Source organism: Lycorma delicatula, chromosome 1, assembly GCF_047948215.1.
Source record: "Lycorma delicatula isolate Av1 chromosome 1, ASM4794821v1, whole genome shotgun sequence".
NCBI lineage: Eukaryota > Metazoa > Arthropoda > Insecta > Hemiptera > Fulgoridae > Lycorma > Lycorma delicatula.
In genome coordinates, this window is record NC_134455.1 from 400,658,822 (window position 1) to 400,678,479 (window position 19,658).

General features: G+C 29.0%; 1 protein-coding gene across 2 annotated transcripts; it reads right to left on the bottom strand.

Moving 5' to 3' along the window:
* Positions 1-218: 218 nt before the first annotated feature.
* On the bottom strand, positions 219-6,468 carry LOC142317418 (uncharacterized). 2 transcript variants are annotated; one of them, XM_075353971.1, is made up of 2 exons: positions 5,866-6,468; positions 219-629 (listed from the first exon to the last, which is right to left on the bottom strand). In XM_075353971.1, the coding sequence occupies exons 1-2, from the start codon at positions 6,334-6,336 to the stop codon at positions 345-347; spliced, it is 756 nt and encodes a 251-aa protein (XP_075210086.1). In that variant the 5' UTR covers positions 6,337-6,468; the 3' UTR covers positions 219-344. The 2 variants fall into 2 exon arrangements, with proteins under 2 accessions (XP_075210086.1, XP_075210088.1); XM_075353973.1 differs by having other exon boundaries at positions 5,869-6,455.
* Positions 6,469-19,658: the final 13,190 nt, after the last annotated feature.

Consider the following 19,658-nt stretch of genomic DNA (forward strand, 5'->3'; position numbering starts at 1 on the left):
GGATATAGATAAATATCAGTGCAATAAAACTTTTGTTAATATTATTCTATATTGCAACAAAAATTTTATAAAGGTGATCTAAAACGGATGAATACAGAAAAACAAAAGGCACAAGGAAAAAAATATACTATTTATTCTACACTCTGTACGGCTAACAATATAACAATGTTAGGCATCTCATTAAAACTCATTTAAAAAATAAAAATTATAAAGCAGTATTTGGATTTTATAAAATATTCTTTAATAATTATAAAAATAAATAACATTTACAAATCAGCATTGCTTCATTATTTTCGTCAACATATTTCTAGCATACAAACGAGAAAGTTTATTATCAACATCCATCATGAAATCTGCCAGTTTTTCATTCTATCCGATATAGAAAATCCATCGTAGCTAATCACTTTCAATGGATCAATTTGTAATTTTTCAATTTTAAGTACATATTCTTCATTAAATGATAGTTCATAAAATTCAGATAATTCAGGTTCCTTGTCTTTAATTCTTTCAAAATGTTTGCTTTTAATTCTTTTATCTTGTCCATAATGTAAATCATTGTCGCTCACTTTTAGATCAACCAGATTTTTGTAGATTTGTTCTTCAAACGGTATGTTTACTTTTTGTAAAACCTATAAAAAAAAAGATAAATTTAAAATAGAACACAATACTTATAGATAAATTTACTATTAAAATTCAGGGTTATGCAAAATTTAAAATAGAACAGAATACATATAGATAAATTTATTATTAAAATTCAGGGTTATGCAAGGTAAAAATAAAATTACAAATTCAGAATTACTATGACAAAATTACATAACCAGTCATGCTATGTTGAATAGAAAGTAAACATAAAGTTAACATTAAAAACCAATTCATTCTGCCAATGCCAATTATTTTATTTTATGTAATAGGGGTCCTTCAAGCAGTATCTTTCATAAGTTTAAGGACACCTTAGAAAAACTGTTTGTCAGTTTGTCTTTAAACTTATGAACTACATACAAATCTTACATGTCTTTGAGAAACAGCTTTAAAAAATACATCTTTTGGTGAAAACCGCAAGCTTCTAAGTTAAATGCTTCAAATTTTATGGAGTCATTTAAATATTTTATATGAGCTAAAATTAGTCCGTTTTTTAATAAAGAAATTACTATTTCTCGTAAAATATGTAACCTACGCTAATGAGTGTGATGTCATTTTAAAGCTGTGTGTTAGAGTTTTTCAATAGACTAATAAAAAAATTATTTTTGAGTTAAAAGGGCTGAGTTTAAAAGTGATTTTAAAATTTTCATGAAATTTTTGTTTTTAAGAAAGTAATGTTCAAAAATGTACAAATCACTTTAAAGTGTCAGGTACACAGACTTAAGAGTGTCAGGCGTACCAACAGTAATTAAAAATGTCAACTTGGCACTATTATCAGCTGTTTCCCACCAAAATGTTGATGAATTAGAATTTGTTTCTTTGAGTTTAGGTTGGTGAAAAGTTTTTTTATTAACAACAGGTAAGAAAAGTGTTAGTGTAGAAGTAAAATGGCAAGCAATCGGTCTCTGGAAAGCAAATAAAACATACAGAGACATTGCTGAACGATTAAAAATATCAAAAACATGTGTACAGCAAGTCGTTAAAAAATATCGTGATCAAGAAACTTTCATTGATCTTCCACGATCCGGTCGACCACGAAAAACATCAATGAGTCAAGACAGAGCGATTATAAAGGTATCAAAACTTAATCGGTTTGCTAGTTTGCCTGATATAGTGACAGAAGTAGCACAAAATTCAGGTTAGTACTGCCACTCTTTCTAGACGTTTAAAAGAATCTGGAATGGAATCATATTTCGCATTAGCAAAGCGCTGTTCACAAGTCAAAACGTCATTAGTTTTGCAAGCAAGCAAAGAACCGATTGAAAGAAGCTTGGCGAAGGGTTGTCTTTTCTGATGAAAGCAGATTCCAGTTGTACAACAGAAAAATTAGGGTCAGGTGAACAAAAACTGAAAAGTTTCTACCGGCCTGCATCATTCCTGCTGTGCAAGGTGGAGATGCTATCTTGATGTGGGGTTGCATAACTTCAGAGGACGCTGGACACCTTAGAATAATGGATGGGACAATGAACATCATACAGTACATAAAAACAATGGAAGAATTCATGCTTCCTAGTGTCCATAACCTGTCAGGTGAGAATTTCATCTTCGAGCAAGACCTTGTTATAAATCACGAGTTACCAAGGCACGGTTTGATGCAAATGATGTGGAACTCTTGGACTGGCCTGCTCGTTGTCCTGACCTAAATCCGATTGAGAATTTATGGAATCGGATGGCACTGCAACTTGCTAAAAGAAAACCTAAAAATAAGGCTGAGTTACGACTTCAAATCGCAAGTCTGTGGCAACAGGTGATGAAAGAAAAATGTCTGGAATTGATTGAATCAATGCCTGACAGAGTAGCAGCATGCCTAAAATTGTATGGAGGTCATACAAAATACTAACTAAACATTTAAAAAATGATGTAGCATTATCTCTGTTATTTTTATTTTTAATTTTTACTTGTATAAAATAAAGATTTTGTCATGAAATACTGATTTTTCAGTTATTTTTAACTTGTCCTTAAACTTATGAAAGATACTGTATTCCATCCAACTCTTCTTTCAACCTCTGTCAAAATTTATTTTGAATGGGAAATATGTGAACATTTTCCAAATTTATTGAACTGTAACTGATATTCATAAAATATTTATATTTTTAAATATGTTTGGTGTACCTTTTTGGCATAAATCGAAGGATCATGTAACCGTTTTTTACTTTTAACAAGAGTGTCAAGAACTTCTAAAAAATCTAAACATACTGTAAAATATCCTTCATTGCAATCTGCAATCAGGCCTATACCTCACAATGAAACTATTTCAATTCTTGTGAATGTATGTTTCAAAAGCAGCGATGAAGAAGACAGGCAATATTGAAGAAGACAATGATTATTTTGAATTATCAAATAAATCAATAAGCCGCATCATATATCACAAGGTAAATTAAATGACTTGATTAGGGATTTAAATTTATCAAAAAATCAAGCTGAACTGTTACGATCAAGACTGCATGGTTGGAATTTAATTTAAAAAAATACAAATATTTTGGGCTTTTGAACCCAACAAAAAGAATTTTCTCAGTACTTTATTGATGAAAATAATTTGATTTATCGCACAAATAAGCTTATTTTGCTCTTAGGACAAGATGAACTTGTCTGGTAAGATAAACAAGATAAACCTGAGGACTGGTACCTTTAAAAATGGAAAAATATTATTCATGAGCCCATGAATTGAACCCAAAAAAATATTTTTACCGCCTCTCCATATCAAGCTAAGACTAATGAAAAATTTTGTAAAAGCAATGAAGAAGGAGAATCTCAGATTTTTGTACATCAGGCAGAAATTTCTTCCACTCACATCTGCATTTTTACCCAAATCACGTCAGAGTTGTAGATGACAAACACGGTGAACATTTCCACCAAGACATTTTGGTCATGGAAAGTTGCTATAAATGAAAAATGGAATACTAACATGCTAGCCAATTACTGTTGAAGAATCATTCTAATACAGGTATGGCCATGCAAAATTATAAATTTTACAGATTTTAACTTTATTTTCCCTTAATTTTTTGAAGCATAATTTATTTAAACCTAAGGATGATAGAAAAATTGTTATTTACAGCTCTGTAATGTACGCAAAAAAGCAATTCAAGAAATGGTATCACAGTTGAGAAACATTAAAATTTTTTTTTGTCTATCAGTATAATATATTCTATTTTTTGTTTAGATTAATGAAAAATAAGTTGTTTACATAACAGCAACCTCTTCTGTATGGGGTAGTGCCCCAAATATAAATAAAATATTTACACAATAATTAATTTACAATACATTTCATGTTTATGACAGTGCAAAACAAACGTTTTGCTTTTCTAAATATAAATTACCTGTATTATTAATGTTCTTTCATTTTGGGATTAAAATTTTAAATTAATTACAAATAAAATGGTATAAATAAACCATTTATATATATATATATATATATATAACAAATAAGTTTGTTTTTATAAGTTTTATCACATATATAAATAAACAAATAGGCTAGGAACAACAAATTTCTTATTTTTTGTAAGCAGGCTTTTATCTATTCTGTGGTATAAAGGTATTACCAAGAAAAAATTAACTTTTACAGAATGAACAGTATCTACAGATCAAGTAAACTAATAACTTCATAATAATAGATGTATTAAAAATTGGAATTTCTACATCCAAATTTTTCAATTATGTATTTTCATAGACTAAAACAATTCATGTATTTAAAAAAAAGGAGAAAAAAAGATGTAATAAAACAAATGTTTTTGTCCAATATATTAAGAAAAGAAAACTATTAACTCCTGAACTATATCTTTAACTAAAAACTGCACCAATTTTATTAATAAAAGCAAATGAGAACATTTTGGAGTAATTAAAACCATTTTATTACTAAATTTTTTTCAGTCTGATTTAAAAGTAGAAATAAGTAACAAATTCATATTAAAATCTATTTGGGTTGTAAATTAATGGTTTCTAACAGTTTGTTTATCTAATTTGTTTATGTGACTATGTATTACTAATTGTACACAAAAGAAACTACATTCTAATTGCTTAATTTCTATCTTCTTTCTTGTTAAGTTTTATTATAGAAATATTCTGATAATTCAATTTCTCATAATTATTCTAGAAGTGACAGATAAATTTTAAAATAAACTCAGAAAGTTTTAGCAAATTGTGAGTTAAACAATGTTCAAACAATTCAAAAATTATTAAACCATTCACACTGCTTTTCAAAAACCTTAATACCTAATTAGCTAAAAGCAATGTAGCTCTTCTAAATGTTTGAAATTATCAGTTTTGAATTTGAACTCATTATTGTTAAAATTTTAGTGATACAAGAAAGAAAGATTTTTGGTTATTTCCAGTTGGTTGTCATCTGAATGGCTGTTTTCTAGGAAGGGTTTTTTTTGTTATCAGTCCTAAAGAAATGGTCATCTACTAGAATTGACTACAGTTCTAAATTACTGGCATAATAAATTTTATTTACAATCCTCTTTCCCCAACAAAACAGTTCATGATGTAAAAATTCAATCATTGTAAATATTATCATAAATTGCTGGGTACTAGATGAGCAATACTTAATTTTTATTGTTACTAAATCTGAAGAAACATAATTTCAATTAATAAATCGCACATGTTTTTAAAAATCTGGCAGCAAAATTAAAAGACAAAAATTCTGCCGAGGGTAAGAAAGTCAGATTTATTAAAAATCTATTTGGTAATTTTACAGAAATACTCATACATGTGAATAATTATACCTTTTATATTCTATTACAGTAATAATTGTACAAAATGTAATAATTATTTTTCTAAATCACAATTTACAAAGTATTCTGTAAAAAAAAAGTTAAATCTAATTACTTCAAATCTGAGCAACGTGATTAGAATGCAATAGCCTACCTTTATCAATGATGAATGTATATTATGCTATTAATTCAATTAACAACTGCATGAGACTGGATTGGCTCAACTGATAACAAAGTTACCATAAGGCAGATTTATATTAAAGTAAATTACATTGGCTGAAAAACTAAAATATTACTATTAATGAAAATTACAAGCCATTAATTTACGATCCATAAAATTATTAATTTCCAGAAGATGACAATTTTCTCTATATATTCTAAACACTTGAAAAAGAGAATAAAACCCTTGTACCAAAATTTTATGTTGATAACAATTAACCACACACTTAACCTTAACTACACTAATGCTAAATTACTATTTCTTACTCTATGGCTGACTCAGTGTAAATATCTTTACCACCTTCGATTTAATAGTATCTGATGAACTAACACCTTTTAGACTATTTTTCCCAAAATCAGATTTACTTTCCAAGGCTGCTTCGTCTAGCAACTTATTTGCCACTCTAAGAGAAGTACATAGTTCGGGTACATCAAATTTCAGATCAACACCACTTTCAGATTGTAACTTTGAGTCCACGGATAATTGTTCTAGAGAGAGTAATTTATCTTGTAAACTCGGTTTAAAATGAATAAGAGAACGTGTTTTTTTTACAGGTTGTTCAGTATTACGAACAAATTGTACACTTTTGGAGGTTTTAACAGAATTACCTACGTTTTCTTTAAATCTAACTCGTGAAATACTTTGACGTTCTATTTTTTCCTCAGCTTTAGACCCAGTTTTACATTTTAATGAACTACTTCGATTAGTTTTAAAAGGCACATTATCACAAGAAACAGATCGACGACTTCCCTGACCAATCTTTTTCATCTTAAAAATTGTACTACTACTCAAATACACACTTCTAATAATTATCTTCAAAAAGGCACAGTACGCTTAAAAGAGATGTAAACAACAATCAGCTGACATAAATAAATATCTTTGACGGTTGGTTAATGGTGGTTGGAAATCTGCGTACACGTATATTGTTAATTCTTGCTTAAAAATGTTGAATGTATACTTAAAGTATTTTAAAAATTTAATTATGATTAATTTAATTTTTAATTCAGTTTATCTAGTACAACTTAATTTTATTTTTATTTAAAATAGGGTAGATTTATAAGAGAAACCATTAAAAAAATTAACAAGAAACGTCGTTAGACCTGCGGCTTGATAAAAAGATATGTGGAAAAGGTACAATTTTTAAAATGATTCAGTGATTTTTTTCAAGAAGGCAACGTCAGCCAAATAAGTATCTTTTTCATAAATCGAAGCCTATTTTTTGGTAAATATTCAAGTGACTACTCTTTTTAATGAAAAACGCACTTAATAAATATAAACTCTTGGATAAACTAAGTTTTTAATTAATTTGAAGCAGTTAATATCAATCACTGTATGCCCTAGTTATTTTAACTTCTTGCTTTTGGTATGAATTTTATGGTAAACACTACAAAATATAATTGAAATGTGTGATATGATTAAATTACAATTGCATAAAGCATTTTTTTTTATTGCATTTCTCAAGATCCAAGATACAAGCTGTATAACAAAGCTGAAAAAATAAAACATTTCAGCATTCTTATCTTCAACACCAACTAAAAATTATGGATTTTGTAAACCTATTGCAATGATTTTGATGAATGCAGTTAAATTAAAATTTTTTTAACTTAATACTTGTGAAATAGCCTGTTTTTTATATGTATGCTTAATTAAAAATGTTTCAGAAATAGAGGTAAAGTGCTAAATTCACAGAAAATATTTTTGTTGAAAAAAACAAAATTTATGTTTAGATAAAATATATGTTGATTCATCAGTACATGGAATCAACATAATCTCACTGAACATAACCAACACTTGCTTCGCTCACTAACCTCGTCTAATTAAAGTTAAAAATAAAAATTATATTCAATAAGTTGTATATGAAATTTGCTTCTGAAATTACAATGTCATACTTTGTTGCAAAAATTTCACTGCTTTTTCCAGACTATTAACATCTAGAACAATCGAAGCAAAACTGTACAAAGCATTCTTTTCATTGATTGATATAACAGCACACAAGTAACAAATACTCAGAAGAAATAAATAAAGACACCGTGACTCTTCATGGGTTATTTTGAGTTGTTTCTTAGATTTAATTTTTATTGCTTCTTAAAAAGTAATAATTCATCTATTAAAAAAAAAAGAAGTTACATAAATAAATTATAACAAATTTTTTAATATTTTTTTTATATCTAGTCAACAACACTGAGTTATAAAACAAATTAGATAAACTTTTAGTAACCATTAATTTATTTACGGTATTAACCCAAATAGTTTTTAATATGAATTTGTTAATTATTTCTAACTTTTAAATCAAACTGCAGAAATTTACTTAAAATTGTTTTTAATAACTTCTGTTTTCAGCTGCTTTTATGACTTTATACAGAATGTTCTATTAGTACAAGTGCAGTTGGTTTGTAATTATAAAACAAAGTTCAAGAGTTAATAATCTTTGCTGAACATATTGGAAAAAAAACCATAAATTTCTTGCATATTTACTTTTGTTTTATTGCATCTGTTTTAATACCTGAACTCTTTTAGAATATCACATAATACATAATTGGAAAATTAGGAGGGAGAAATTCCAATTTTTGAATACATCTATTATTATGAAATTGTATATATAATCCAACTCGATCCACCTAAGTACAGAAATTAAAAAGTAAATAAGATGGCACTGAAAGTTTTTTCATAACCTTTACAACAGTTCTTTCGTGACAACCCACATCTTAAGTTATAATTTTGGTTTTTTAATTTTTATATCAAACTAAAACACATTTAAAATATAATTTTTTTTTCTATAATATATGAAATTTCTCTTTTTATCAAATTAAAATTCAAAATTAAGAATTAAAATATAAAAATGTTTTTTAAAAATCACAATTTAAAAATTCTTTTTAAATAAATTAAAATCGAATTATGGAAATTAAAAACTACATACATAAAATATGTTAGAATTGATAAAATAAAAATAAATAAGATAAAATGTACTAATGTTACAGTACTGTATGTATTTAAATTAAATTATGCACTATCATTTTATTTTTATCTGAATAAGTGCTGCCATCTACTGCAGCCCTTACAAGTGTGTCATCTTCATATTATGTTTGCAAGTTGATAAAGTTGAATTTCCTCTTATATTTATATATATAAAATTACTCCAAAATGCCTAAACTTTTATTATTATTTATATTTTATTTCTTAATTTCCAGTGTTTCCGGATTGGTTTGAATATCAGAAATAGAATGTTTATTGATAATGAGGTGGTCAGCAACATTTGATAAATCCAATTTTCCATTTTTATAGTGTCTAATATGTTCAAGAAATCTGGTTTCAAAAGATCTACTAGTTTTACCTATATAAATGTGGTCACAGCCATTATATTTTATTTTATAAATTCCACACAAATTGTATAAATTATATGGATCTGTATATTTACTGTTTTTTAAATGTTTTATTATATGATTATTTGTTTTGTATTTTAAATATACGTTGCCAATTTTCTGTGTATCATTTGTTGGTATTAAAGATTTAGTATTGTTAATTTTTGAAATTTGTTTTTTGTATTTATTATCAATTAAAGGAGTCACTATAACCATTATCTATAGCAATTTGTTTTATAATATCTAATTCTTTGTTTAATTTATTATTATTTTTTATTATATTGTGTGCAATTAACTGCTGTTTTAATCATGTTTGTATATATATTAATTTTGTGTAACCGAGGATGATTTCATTATCTATGTATTGTAGTTTTTTTAATTGTGGGTTTCCTATATACTGACATAAATTGATTAGTTTTATTAATTTCAATACTAACATCTAAGTAATTTATTGTTCTATTTATATAGACTTCAAACACAAATTTCAAACCATTATAATATGAATTGAGTTTATTCAATATTATTAGATTTCATTGTGTGCAGTGGGTTTATAAACAGTTATAAGTCTGTTGTACAGACAGACTTGTACTAACAGTCTTGTCTGTAGTAGCTGTACATTCTGTAAAAGTTAATTTTTTCTTTGTTACAGTTTTTTTTTTTATTACAGAATAAATGAAAGCCTACTTATAAAAAAATAAGTTGTAGTTTCATAGCCTATTTGTTCATTTTTGTGATAAAACTTATAAAAACAAAACATGTATTGTAATACAACATAACATAAATTATAATTATGCAATTATTATGACATATGCATAAATATGCATATACGACATATAATAAAGTTGTAAATGATCAGCTGACTGTTATTTAAAAAGTTGTTGCTAGGTTTTTAGATTTATTTATATGTTATTGATATGTATGGACTATTTTAAAATGGTAATGGACTGATTAAGAGTCTAATTTTAATGAAAATTTATTTAATACTTTGTTTTTATCCACATATAAAATGGTTTCTTTTTAAGTAAGTAACTATAAATACTAGTTAATCTAAAATTTTAATCACAAATTGGAAGAGCATTATAATATAGGTAATCTATATTTAGAAATGCATAGTATTTGCTTACACTGTTGTAGAAATATGAAGTGTGCTGTAAATTTATTATGTAAATATTTTATTTACATTTGGGACAATGGAGCGCATACAGAAGCAAGTTGTTATTATGTTAATATAACAAAAACTTGTTTTTATTAATATTTAGATTTAATCTAAACAAAAAAATTGTATATAATTAATATAATTTAACCATATATATATTTTAAAAACCATTATATATTTTAACCATATATATAATTAACCATATGATGTTCATAATTCAGAAAAGGCTAGTGCCAATGATAAGATTTACTGTAGTTTATTTTTCTAAGTTAATGACATTTGTTCATTGCTAATTTTCATTAGTACAGAATATGTCAGTAATGCAACAGTTTTCCAGTTGCACTGTTACATTAAAAATGGTTTAAGTTCTCTTGTTTTCAGACTTTGTTAAATTGCAGATTTTCATATTATTAACCTATATGCAGTTTATTTGTGTGATAAATTGTCGATTTTCATAATGATTATTTGAAAAATGTATGTTTATGTATTTCTCATTTTAATATTATAATTGTGATACGTTAATTTTAGCTGATATTCCTTGTATAAATTCTGTATAGAATTAAGTTATGTTTATTCTGTAATTTCATTCAATTTTTTAAGGTTATGATTTAAGATAAGATTAAGTTATTTTTCTCTAATTAAAGTTCAATTTCTTTTGGCAAATACGAGCTGTGTGTCATTTTATTTTTGTTAACTTTACCTAACAGGTATAGTATACTTTTTCACAAAGTTTGTAATACTTCTTTACTGTTTCTTCACCACAAATTTAACAGAAAATATGAGTAAATTAACACAACCTCTTGAAGCCATTTTTAAATATAAAAACACAAGGCCAGCACAAATAAAAACTTTGAATATGATATGGCAAAAACTGCTCCTTCCTCTTCTTCACATCAAACTGGGATTGATGAAATGATTTGAAAAGCCCCTATCTAAAGGAGAGTGTTTTAAATACATATGCCGTAAGTATTCTCAACTGTAAGATGCCAAAGTGAAAGAAGGGATTTTCACTGGTTCAGATATTCATAAACGTTTTAAAGATGAATTCTTTCAAACATAAGTGGAGGAAATTGAAAAAAAAGGCAATGGAAAGCATTTAAAGAAGTCGTAAAGAAATTTTTGGAAAAAATAAGGACCCAAATTTAAGTGTATAGTGGAAAACAAGCAAGACTTGGGTTGTTCGATGAGCTTGAAAGTATGCAATCTAATATTGATTACTTTCCGGAAAATCTTGGGGCTGTGAGTGAAGAACAGGGTGAAAGATTTCACAAAGATAATAAAGGAAATGGAACGCAGATATCAGGGAAGGTTGAATGTGAGCATGGTTAAAGACTACTGTTAGTGCATGATGCACTAACAGTAGATGATCAGCAAGCTTACTACAACAGAAAATGTGTCCTGAGAAGCATTGAAAGGAAAAGAAAAAGGCAATACAAGTCTTCGAAGAGGTAAGAAAATGTGCAAAAATTCTTTGTATTACATTTTTATAATTAGAGGTTTTCCATGAGGAATACATATACAATATGCCATATTTCCGTTTTCTTTTTTTAATATTGTGCAGAATTCTTACATGATAGAAAAAAATGGTGCTATATTTGAAATCACTGCACAAAATAAAATCAGTTATCAGTTTACAAACAACTTTCAATTCCTTAATTTTTTTGATCTGTGTAATCAGTGATCCTAAAGATTGGCTTATTTATAATGCTTTATCAAGAGGATAGAGTTAAATACAAATATTACTGATTAATTCAAATTAACAGAATATTCGGTAGAAAGTATTCATTCTGTAATACACGTTACTTTATATCACTTTTTCTAACTGCACATAAGCACAATCATTCTTTCTCTCTACACACAGACAGACAGACAGACGGACGGAGTGAGAGATAGACACACAGACAGAGAAAGAGTGAGTGAGGGAGACACACACACAGAGAGAGAGAGAGAGATTGAGACACACACACAGACACAGACAGATAGAGAGAAACAGACAAAGAGAGAAAGAAACGCAGAAAAGAGACTGAGAGAGAGTGACAGAGACATACAGAGAGAGTGAGAGAGAGAGAGACAGACAGACAGTCTCACACACACAAACATAGACGTTATTTCATTCAAACCAATTTAAAAACTGCAACAAATATTAAATCCACTTTCAAGTTTTTAATTAATTATATTTTATTCAGAGTTTTAATAAAAATTTGCCCATTCATTACACCTTGACATACATTTTAATTAGTTGTCAATGAATTTCAGCTGGGTAAATGTTTTATGCATTTAAAAACCAAATCACCATTTGCAACTTTGTTATTACCGTGGCTGATTATTTAAACTGTTAATGTTTCTGAAAACTAACCCATGAGCTTGGAATTAAGTGACTTATTCATGTTTCAGTTCAAAGCATAACTTTATAGGATCAATCCGTTTTAATTGACCCAAGGGTGGTTGCTTGACCAATTCAAAAAAAAAAAAAATGACACTTACCCACTTGTTTCCTATATGTTTCAGAACCATAAAATTATTTATTTAAGCAGTTTACCTGTGGTAGCCATTTTTGTTACGGTGCGCACACCTATTTTTGTGATTGCAGGGGATTTACAGAAAGAATCATAATTAGAAAACTATTTGTCCTCGACGAATGAAAGGAAAAGCAATCTATTCATATTTTCTCAAGGTAAAAGATTGATTCAATGGTTTATTTAAGTGCATCTCTTCTTTCTATGAGAAAATTACCAATAAAGTTGGACATGAAAAACAATGAAATTTAATTTTTGGTAATTTTTTTCAATAGATAGGGATGGCATACACAGTTTGAATTATTTTTTTATATATAGATATATGTTAGTAGTTTTACCATAAATAATATTAATGGTGATATATTTACCTCTAAATTTTTATGAATTTTTGAAAACTAGTTTTTTAAAAAAATCAGATTTTGGCTTCAAATAACTTGTTGGGGCTGGTGATAAAAATATCAAATTTTCACAACTTACAGTGTTTTTATAGATGTTTATGGTAAATAAAAGTTTTTCTTGTGTATTGTACTAATAAAAAAGTTATAACCCCTCTTAATTATGAAAAACCTGTAAAAGCGATACCATTTGATTTGCTAAATTAGATTTCCAAGGAGGTTTCTTGCCTTCTTGGCACTTGAATATTTTTATACGTACTGAAACCATTCATGTTATAACAGGCACTTGAAGTAATTTCCAGTCGTCAGGAAAACTCATGTTGTAACATGCTCATTTATACTTGTAGCATCATTTAGTTTTGCAGTTACAGACTGCAGTCTGACATTAGTTTTAGTGACATGTTCACATCTTTACAGAATGTCTCAAATTTCATTCTGTGTTTGGAAGTGAATTAAATAAATAAGTTTTACTTAATATTATATTATAGATTAAGATTTTTGAAAGTGTACGTTTGGAGTGTCGCTTTATATGGAAGTGAAACTTGGACGATCGGAGTATCTGAGAAGAAAAGATTAGAAGCTTTAGAAATGCGGTGCTATAGGGGAATGTTAAAAATCAGATGGGTGGATAAAGTGACAAATGAAGAGGTATTGCGGCAAATAGATGAAGAAAGAAGCGTTTGGAAAAATATAGTTAAAAGAAGAGACAGACTTATAGGCCACATACTAAGGCATCCTGGAATAGTCGCTTTAATATTGGAAGGACAGGTAGAAGGGAAAAATTGTGTAGGCAGGCCACGTTTGAATATGTAAAACAAATTGTTAGGGATGTAGGAAGTAGAGGGTATACTGAAATGAAACGACTAGCACTAGATAGGGAATCTTGGATAGCTGCATCAAACCAGTCAAATGACTGAAGACAAAAAAAAAAATATTGTGAACAACATAGATAAGAACTAAATATAAAAATTGTATAGTGCAAAGAAACCCCCTTGCAGCACTTATTTAGTGAGTCAAAATGGTATCACTTTAACAGGTCATTCATGATTTTTGAGAAGTTATAAACTTTTTTATCAGTACAATATACAAGAAACTTTTTATTTGCAATAAACATCCATAAAAACACTCCAATTGTGCAATTTTGAGATTTTTAGCAATATTCTCATCAGAGTTATTTGAAGCCAAAATTTGAATTTTTAAAAAAAATTACTTTTCAAAAATTCATAAAAATTTAGGGGTAAGTATATCACCATTAATATTATTTATGGTAAAACTACTAACATATACCTACATGTAAAAAAATAATTCAAACTGTGTGCCATCCCTGCCTCTTGAAAAAAATTACAGAAAGTGAAATTTCATCATTTTTTATGTTCAACTTTACAATTACTTTATTGGTAATTTTCTCATAGAAAGAAGAGAGGAAGGTAAATAAACCTCGGGATCAATCTTTTACCCATTGACAATTAAATTGCTTATTGCCTGGGCCATAATGCGCTGGTAATTATACACATTTCCATCCCAAACTACATTTAGTGGTGTTTCTTGTGTGGCTTTCTTATGTGTATTGAGATAGAACCTGATAGCTATGGAAAAATGTCTGATAGAGAATCTCTTATCTCTTGTCTTTTATAAGTTAAGAAAACCAAAATTAGGTCAATTGTACTAAAATTAAAAGACCTAGACCCGGCTGGTTTTGGGGGTGCGCGCGCTCCTTGTGCTGGTCGCACCGGTTTGAGGCAAATGGCATAAAGACAGAGACCCGGTTTCTGCTGGCGGGGGTGGGGAACGGCATTGCCCTTGTCGGCGGGAATTAGAGGCAGGCAAGAAAAGATCTAGTACGGGGGCGGTTGACCTGCCGTGCTGGGTGTAAAACCGGTGGGCGGGAAGACCGCCTTAGAGTCAAAAGACACGTCTCTGGGCCGAGTATACTTAATTGGATGAAAAAAAAAGAAAAAAAAAGTCAATTGTACTAATTCACTGGGTTGGGTTGGTCAGGTGGTGAATGCTTCTTCCCAAATCAGTTGATTTGGAAGTTGAGAGGTCCAGCATTCAAGTCCTAGTAAAGTCAGTTATTTTTATATGGATTTGAATACTAGATAGTGGATACCGTTGGTCGGGTTTCAATTAAATACACATCTCAGGAATGGTCGAACTGAGACTGTACAAGACTACACTTCATTTACACTCATACATATCATCCTCTGAAGTATTAAACGGTAATTACCAGAGGTTAAACAGGAAAAAGAAAGAAGAAAGTTCAATTATACCAACTCACTGGGTTGGTCTAGTGGTGAATGCATCTTCCCAAATCAGTTGGATTTGGAAGTCGAGAGGTCCAGCATTCAAGTCCTAGTAAATTCAGTTATTTTTATACGGATTTGAATACTAGATCGTGGATACCAGTGTTCTTTGGTGGTCGGGTTTCAATTAACCACACATCTCAGGAATGGTTTAACTGAAACCGTACAAGATTACACTTCATTTACAGTCATACATATCATGAGAGGCTAAGCAGGAAAAAAAGAAGTCAATTATACCGGCCTCCGTAGCACGAGTGGTAGCATCTCGGCCTTCCAACTGGAAATCCCAGGTTCAAATCCCGGTCAGGCCCATTTTCACACATGCTACAAATCATTCATCTCACCCTCTGAAGCAGTACCTAATGGTGAACTCAGAGGTTACCAGTAGTCAAGGCCTATATTAAAAAATCTAGGCCTACAGTATCTGAAATGGTTTTCCATTTAACAATATGAATTTTTTTAACTCCGTTTGTTCAACTAGTTCAAAAAAATTACTGCAAGGCGTTCTCTGGATGTAATGCATTTTACACGTTACAAAAAAAGGTATGATTATAACATAGATTTTATCAATGTTTATAAAAATTGTTTCTTGTTTAAAAATGAAATATAATTAGTGGTTTAGATGTATTCCTTTATATAGAAATTGCAAATATGGTGAATACTGCGCGTCTAAGATTTATTTATTGAAAGGTATACATCAAGAGAAATAAAACACTTCAATATGATTGTTGTAGATCAATGACATTTGTTTTTAGAACAGTGCATAATCAAGATAATGAACTAATGATTTAATTAAAATTATATGTAATAGGACTATATAACGGAAATACATTTTTTTAAGTTTCAATGTACCCTGGTATTCCTTACTACATTAGCATATTGATACAGAGGTTTTTGATTATCTAAAAGAATGTTAATTAAGAAGGTTTTTAGATAACCATCTTCATTTTTGACAACCGTCAAAAGAATTTTAAAATTTCTTAAAAGATTTGAACTACGTGTATGGTATATTGTAAGAAAAATTCATCCATTATTTTCCTCTGATATTGAATTTTTTTTGGAGATTTTGATGGAAGTCAACAGGGTAGTGGCATAGTTAACTAATTTTCTATTGAAAAAATTTGATTGCTTATGCAGAAATGAGCAAACTTCATTTCTCACAATGTCTTGCGAGAAACATTACCTTTTCTTGAGAAAAGGTAATGTTGATCAATGAAATTACCTCAGTGTTTGTTTATAACACCTATTGTAATGATAAAAATTGATGTGGGTGACCATATGACTTCCTTGTAAGCCTATTAAATTACATACACATGTTTTTAAAATGAAAAGTACATAAAGTTTTTATTTCATTAATAACTTATCATATTTTTTCATATTATTGAATTGCTATTTATCATAAAAATTTTACAATCAGAGGTAAATAATTATTGATAAATCAGTAGTCTGATTCGAACTGATGTTCCTTCATCTTGCAAGATCCAAATATTTCATTAATTAAAATTTCATTTGGCTATAACTCTGGAACTGATGAAAATAAGTACCACTTATGATATATCGTTAAATAGCTCTCACTGAAGGCTTATTACTAATTTAAAAGTCAAAAATCCAAATTTTTTTGATTTTGGGCTTCTTTTGGTCCAGTAGAAAGGAATCATAAGGAAAAGTGCAAAAGTAGGTGGTACAACAGTTTTAAATCAAAATTTCAATATCCTACAGCTAAACGTTTTTGAGTTATGCGAGATACATATGTACAGATGTCACACCAAATTAAATTGATTCACAGATGATCAAAATAGTTGAAATCATCACAATACTTCCATTACTTTAGAGAGAGAGAGAGATAGAGAGAGAGAGAGAGAGAGAGAGATTGAGAGAGACAGACACTCTTACTTTTACTTTGTAAAAGGAAGTAGAAATTTTTTTATAGGAAATTAATAGTACAGTATTCATTTTATCCTAAAAGTTAAGATTTTTCCTCTTGTAATATTAGACTGAATAAATCCTTTAATAGTTACTTTCCATGCAATAAAGCATGACTGATTATTTAATTAATAATTTTGTACTTACCTTGCATATACCTGTGTTTAGTAGTACTCTTATCTATGTTTATTCAGCTTTATTTTAAATTTATCATCCTTTTTAGGTTTACCGAAAAATAAACATACCGTTTGAAGAAAATATCTATTAAAATCATGGCTGATCTAAAAGTGAGCGATAATGATTTACAATACGAGCAAGATAAAAGAATTAAAAGTAAAAATGTTGAACAAAATAAAGACAAGGAACCTGAATTATCTGAATTTTATAAACCATCATTTAATGAAGAATTAATTTTTAAAATTGAAAAATTACAAATTGATCCAGAGAAAGTGATTAGTTATGATGGATTTTCTATATCAGATAGAATGAAAAACTGGGAACTTTCATGATGGATGTTTATAAACTTGTTCGTGTGCGTGCTAGAATATGTATGAAATGTGATAATGCAATACTAATTTGTAAAAACTTATTTATTTCTGTAATTTTTAAAACATATTTAAAAACAAAAAAAAAATATATTATAAATAAATATTTAAAAATTATTTTGTATAGTTTTTAAAATATTGTTTTATTATTATTTTTTTTTAATTGAGTTTCATAAAACTGTTCAAAATGAGTTTGTAATGAGATGACACTGTTATAAGCTGTGCATAATGTAGAATAAAATATTTTTTCTTGCAGTGCCTATATTTTTTCTGTTTATATTTTTAGACCACCTCGATAATACTGCCAAAAGTTTTTATTGCAAAGTCTACCTACCTGATGTATTACGGACACCTATTACTGTCAGTGGACAGTAATAAGTGTGTGGGAATTACCATTCAGGTATTACTTCAGAAGATGATATGTATGAGTGTAAATGAAGTATAGTCTTATAGTCTCAGTTCGACCATTCCTGAGATGTGTGGTTAATTGAAACCCATCCACCAAAGAACACCGGTATCCATGAACTAGTATTCAAATCTGTATAAAAGTAGTCCAGCCTTTACTACGACTTGAATGCTGGAATTCTTCACTTCTAAATCAGCTGATACGGGAAGATGCATTCACTACTAGACCAACCCGGTGGGTTTTAATGTTTGTGCTCTGTTTTTATTACTACTTGAGATTAACTGCTTTTGTGCCAAATTTCTGTAAATATCATTTGGACTATGAAATTAGAACTTTTCTCTTGACAGGTAGATGGACTGAGTGTGTCTTTGAGAGATCCAGTTTTTCAGAACATACTGATTAAATTTCGCATAGCATTGTGACATAGAATATTAATATCTGGAAACCATTGATATAATGTTATTTACATTTTTTCATGTACTTGCAAGACAAAACACATTTTCATTAAAAAAGAATGTGAGCTTTAAGTTATAAAACCATTGTTAAACATACTGTAAGCAAAAGCTTCAATGGCATTGAAATAAAAAAGCTGACAACACAGTTTTAGGACTTTCGTGTCATACGGCTTTTTCTGATGCATGGCTTATAAACACAATTTAACTCTTTGAATGTCAAGTTATCGATATCATCATATTCTATATAATTTTCTGGGTAAATGGATTTTTACAAATTTATAAATTGAAAACGGCAATGGTTTCAATAACACCTCTGCATGCCAAGATAAAAATGCTTGACAGTTTTGCACAACCCACTCCAAAATGGCTGACGGCCATTTAAAAATATCAATTTTTAAAAATATAATTTTGAAGTTGAGAATTCTAGGGTTCAAATCCTAGTAAAGAAAGGGTTTTTATGGATTTGAATACTAGATCGTGGATACCAGTGTTCTTTGGTGGTTGGGTTTCAATTAACCAAACATCTTGGAGATGGTCAATCTGAGACTGTACAAGACTATACTTTTATCTGAAGTAATACCTTATGTTCCAGAGGATAAATGGAAAAAGAAAAAACAAACCTTGTTGTGACAGAGGGGTACTATTGATGCAGTATACCCACTTAGCCACTAGTTTAAAGCATTTTTTGGGGTGGGGGTGCAATTTTGAAAGAAGTTTTGCAAATTTATTTTATTTTTTATTTTTTTTGGGTGAAATCTCAAACCTTGTACAACAGCTGAAAGATGTTTATTTTGTGATGCATCTTTGTGTTGGAGTGAAAATCTGCAACCAGATGCCAGCAGCTCTTACTACTGGGTGTGTGAGGTTTCCTGCTGAAGGTGGGTACTCACTAAAAACCCTCTCCCATTCATGAAGTGGTATGGAACCACCGTTTGGTTCTGCATCATCACCGACCTTGGGTACACCCGGTGTTGTCCTTGAGAGGTGGCTTCCAGCATTCCCTGAGGGCACACCATCAGTGACGATCCTATG

Coding starts and splice junctions, on each gene's coding strand:
- LOC142317418 (XM_075353971.1), bottom strand. CDS start 6,336: ATGAAAAAGATTGGTCAGGGAAGTCGTCGATCTGTTTCTTGTGATAAT. Junction 630..5,865: donor ATACTATTAAATCGAAGGTG/GTAAAGATATTT, acceptor TTTTTTTTATAG/GTTTTACAAAAAGTAAACAT.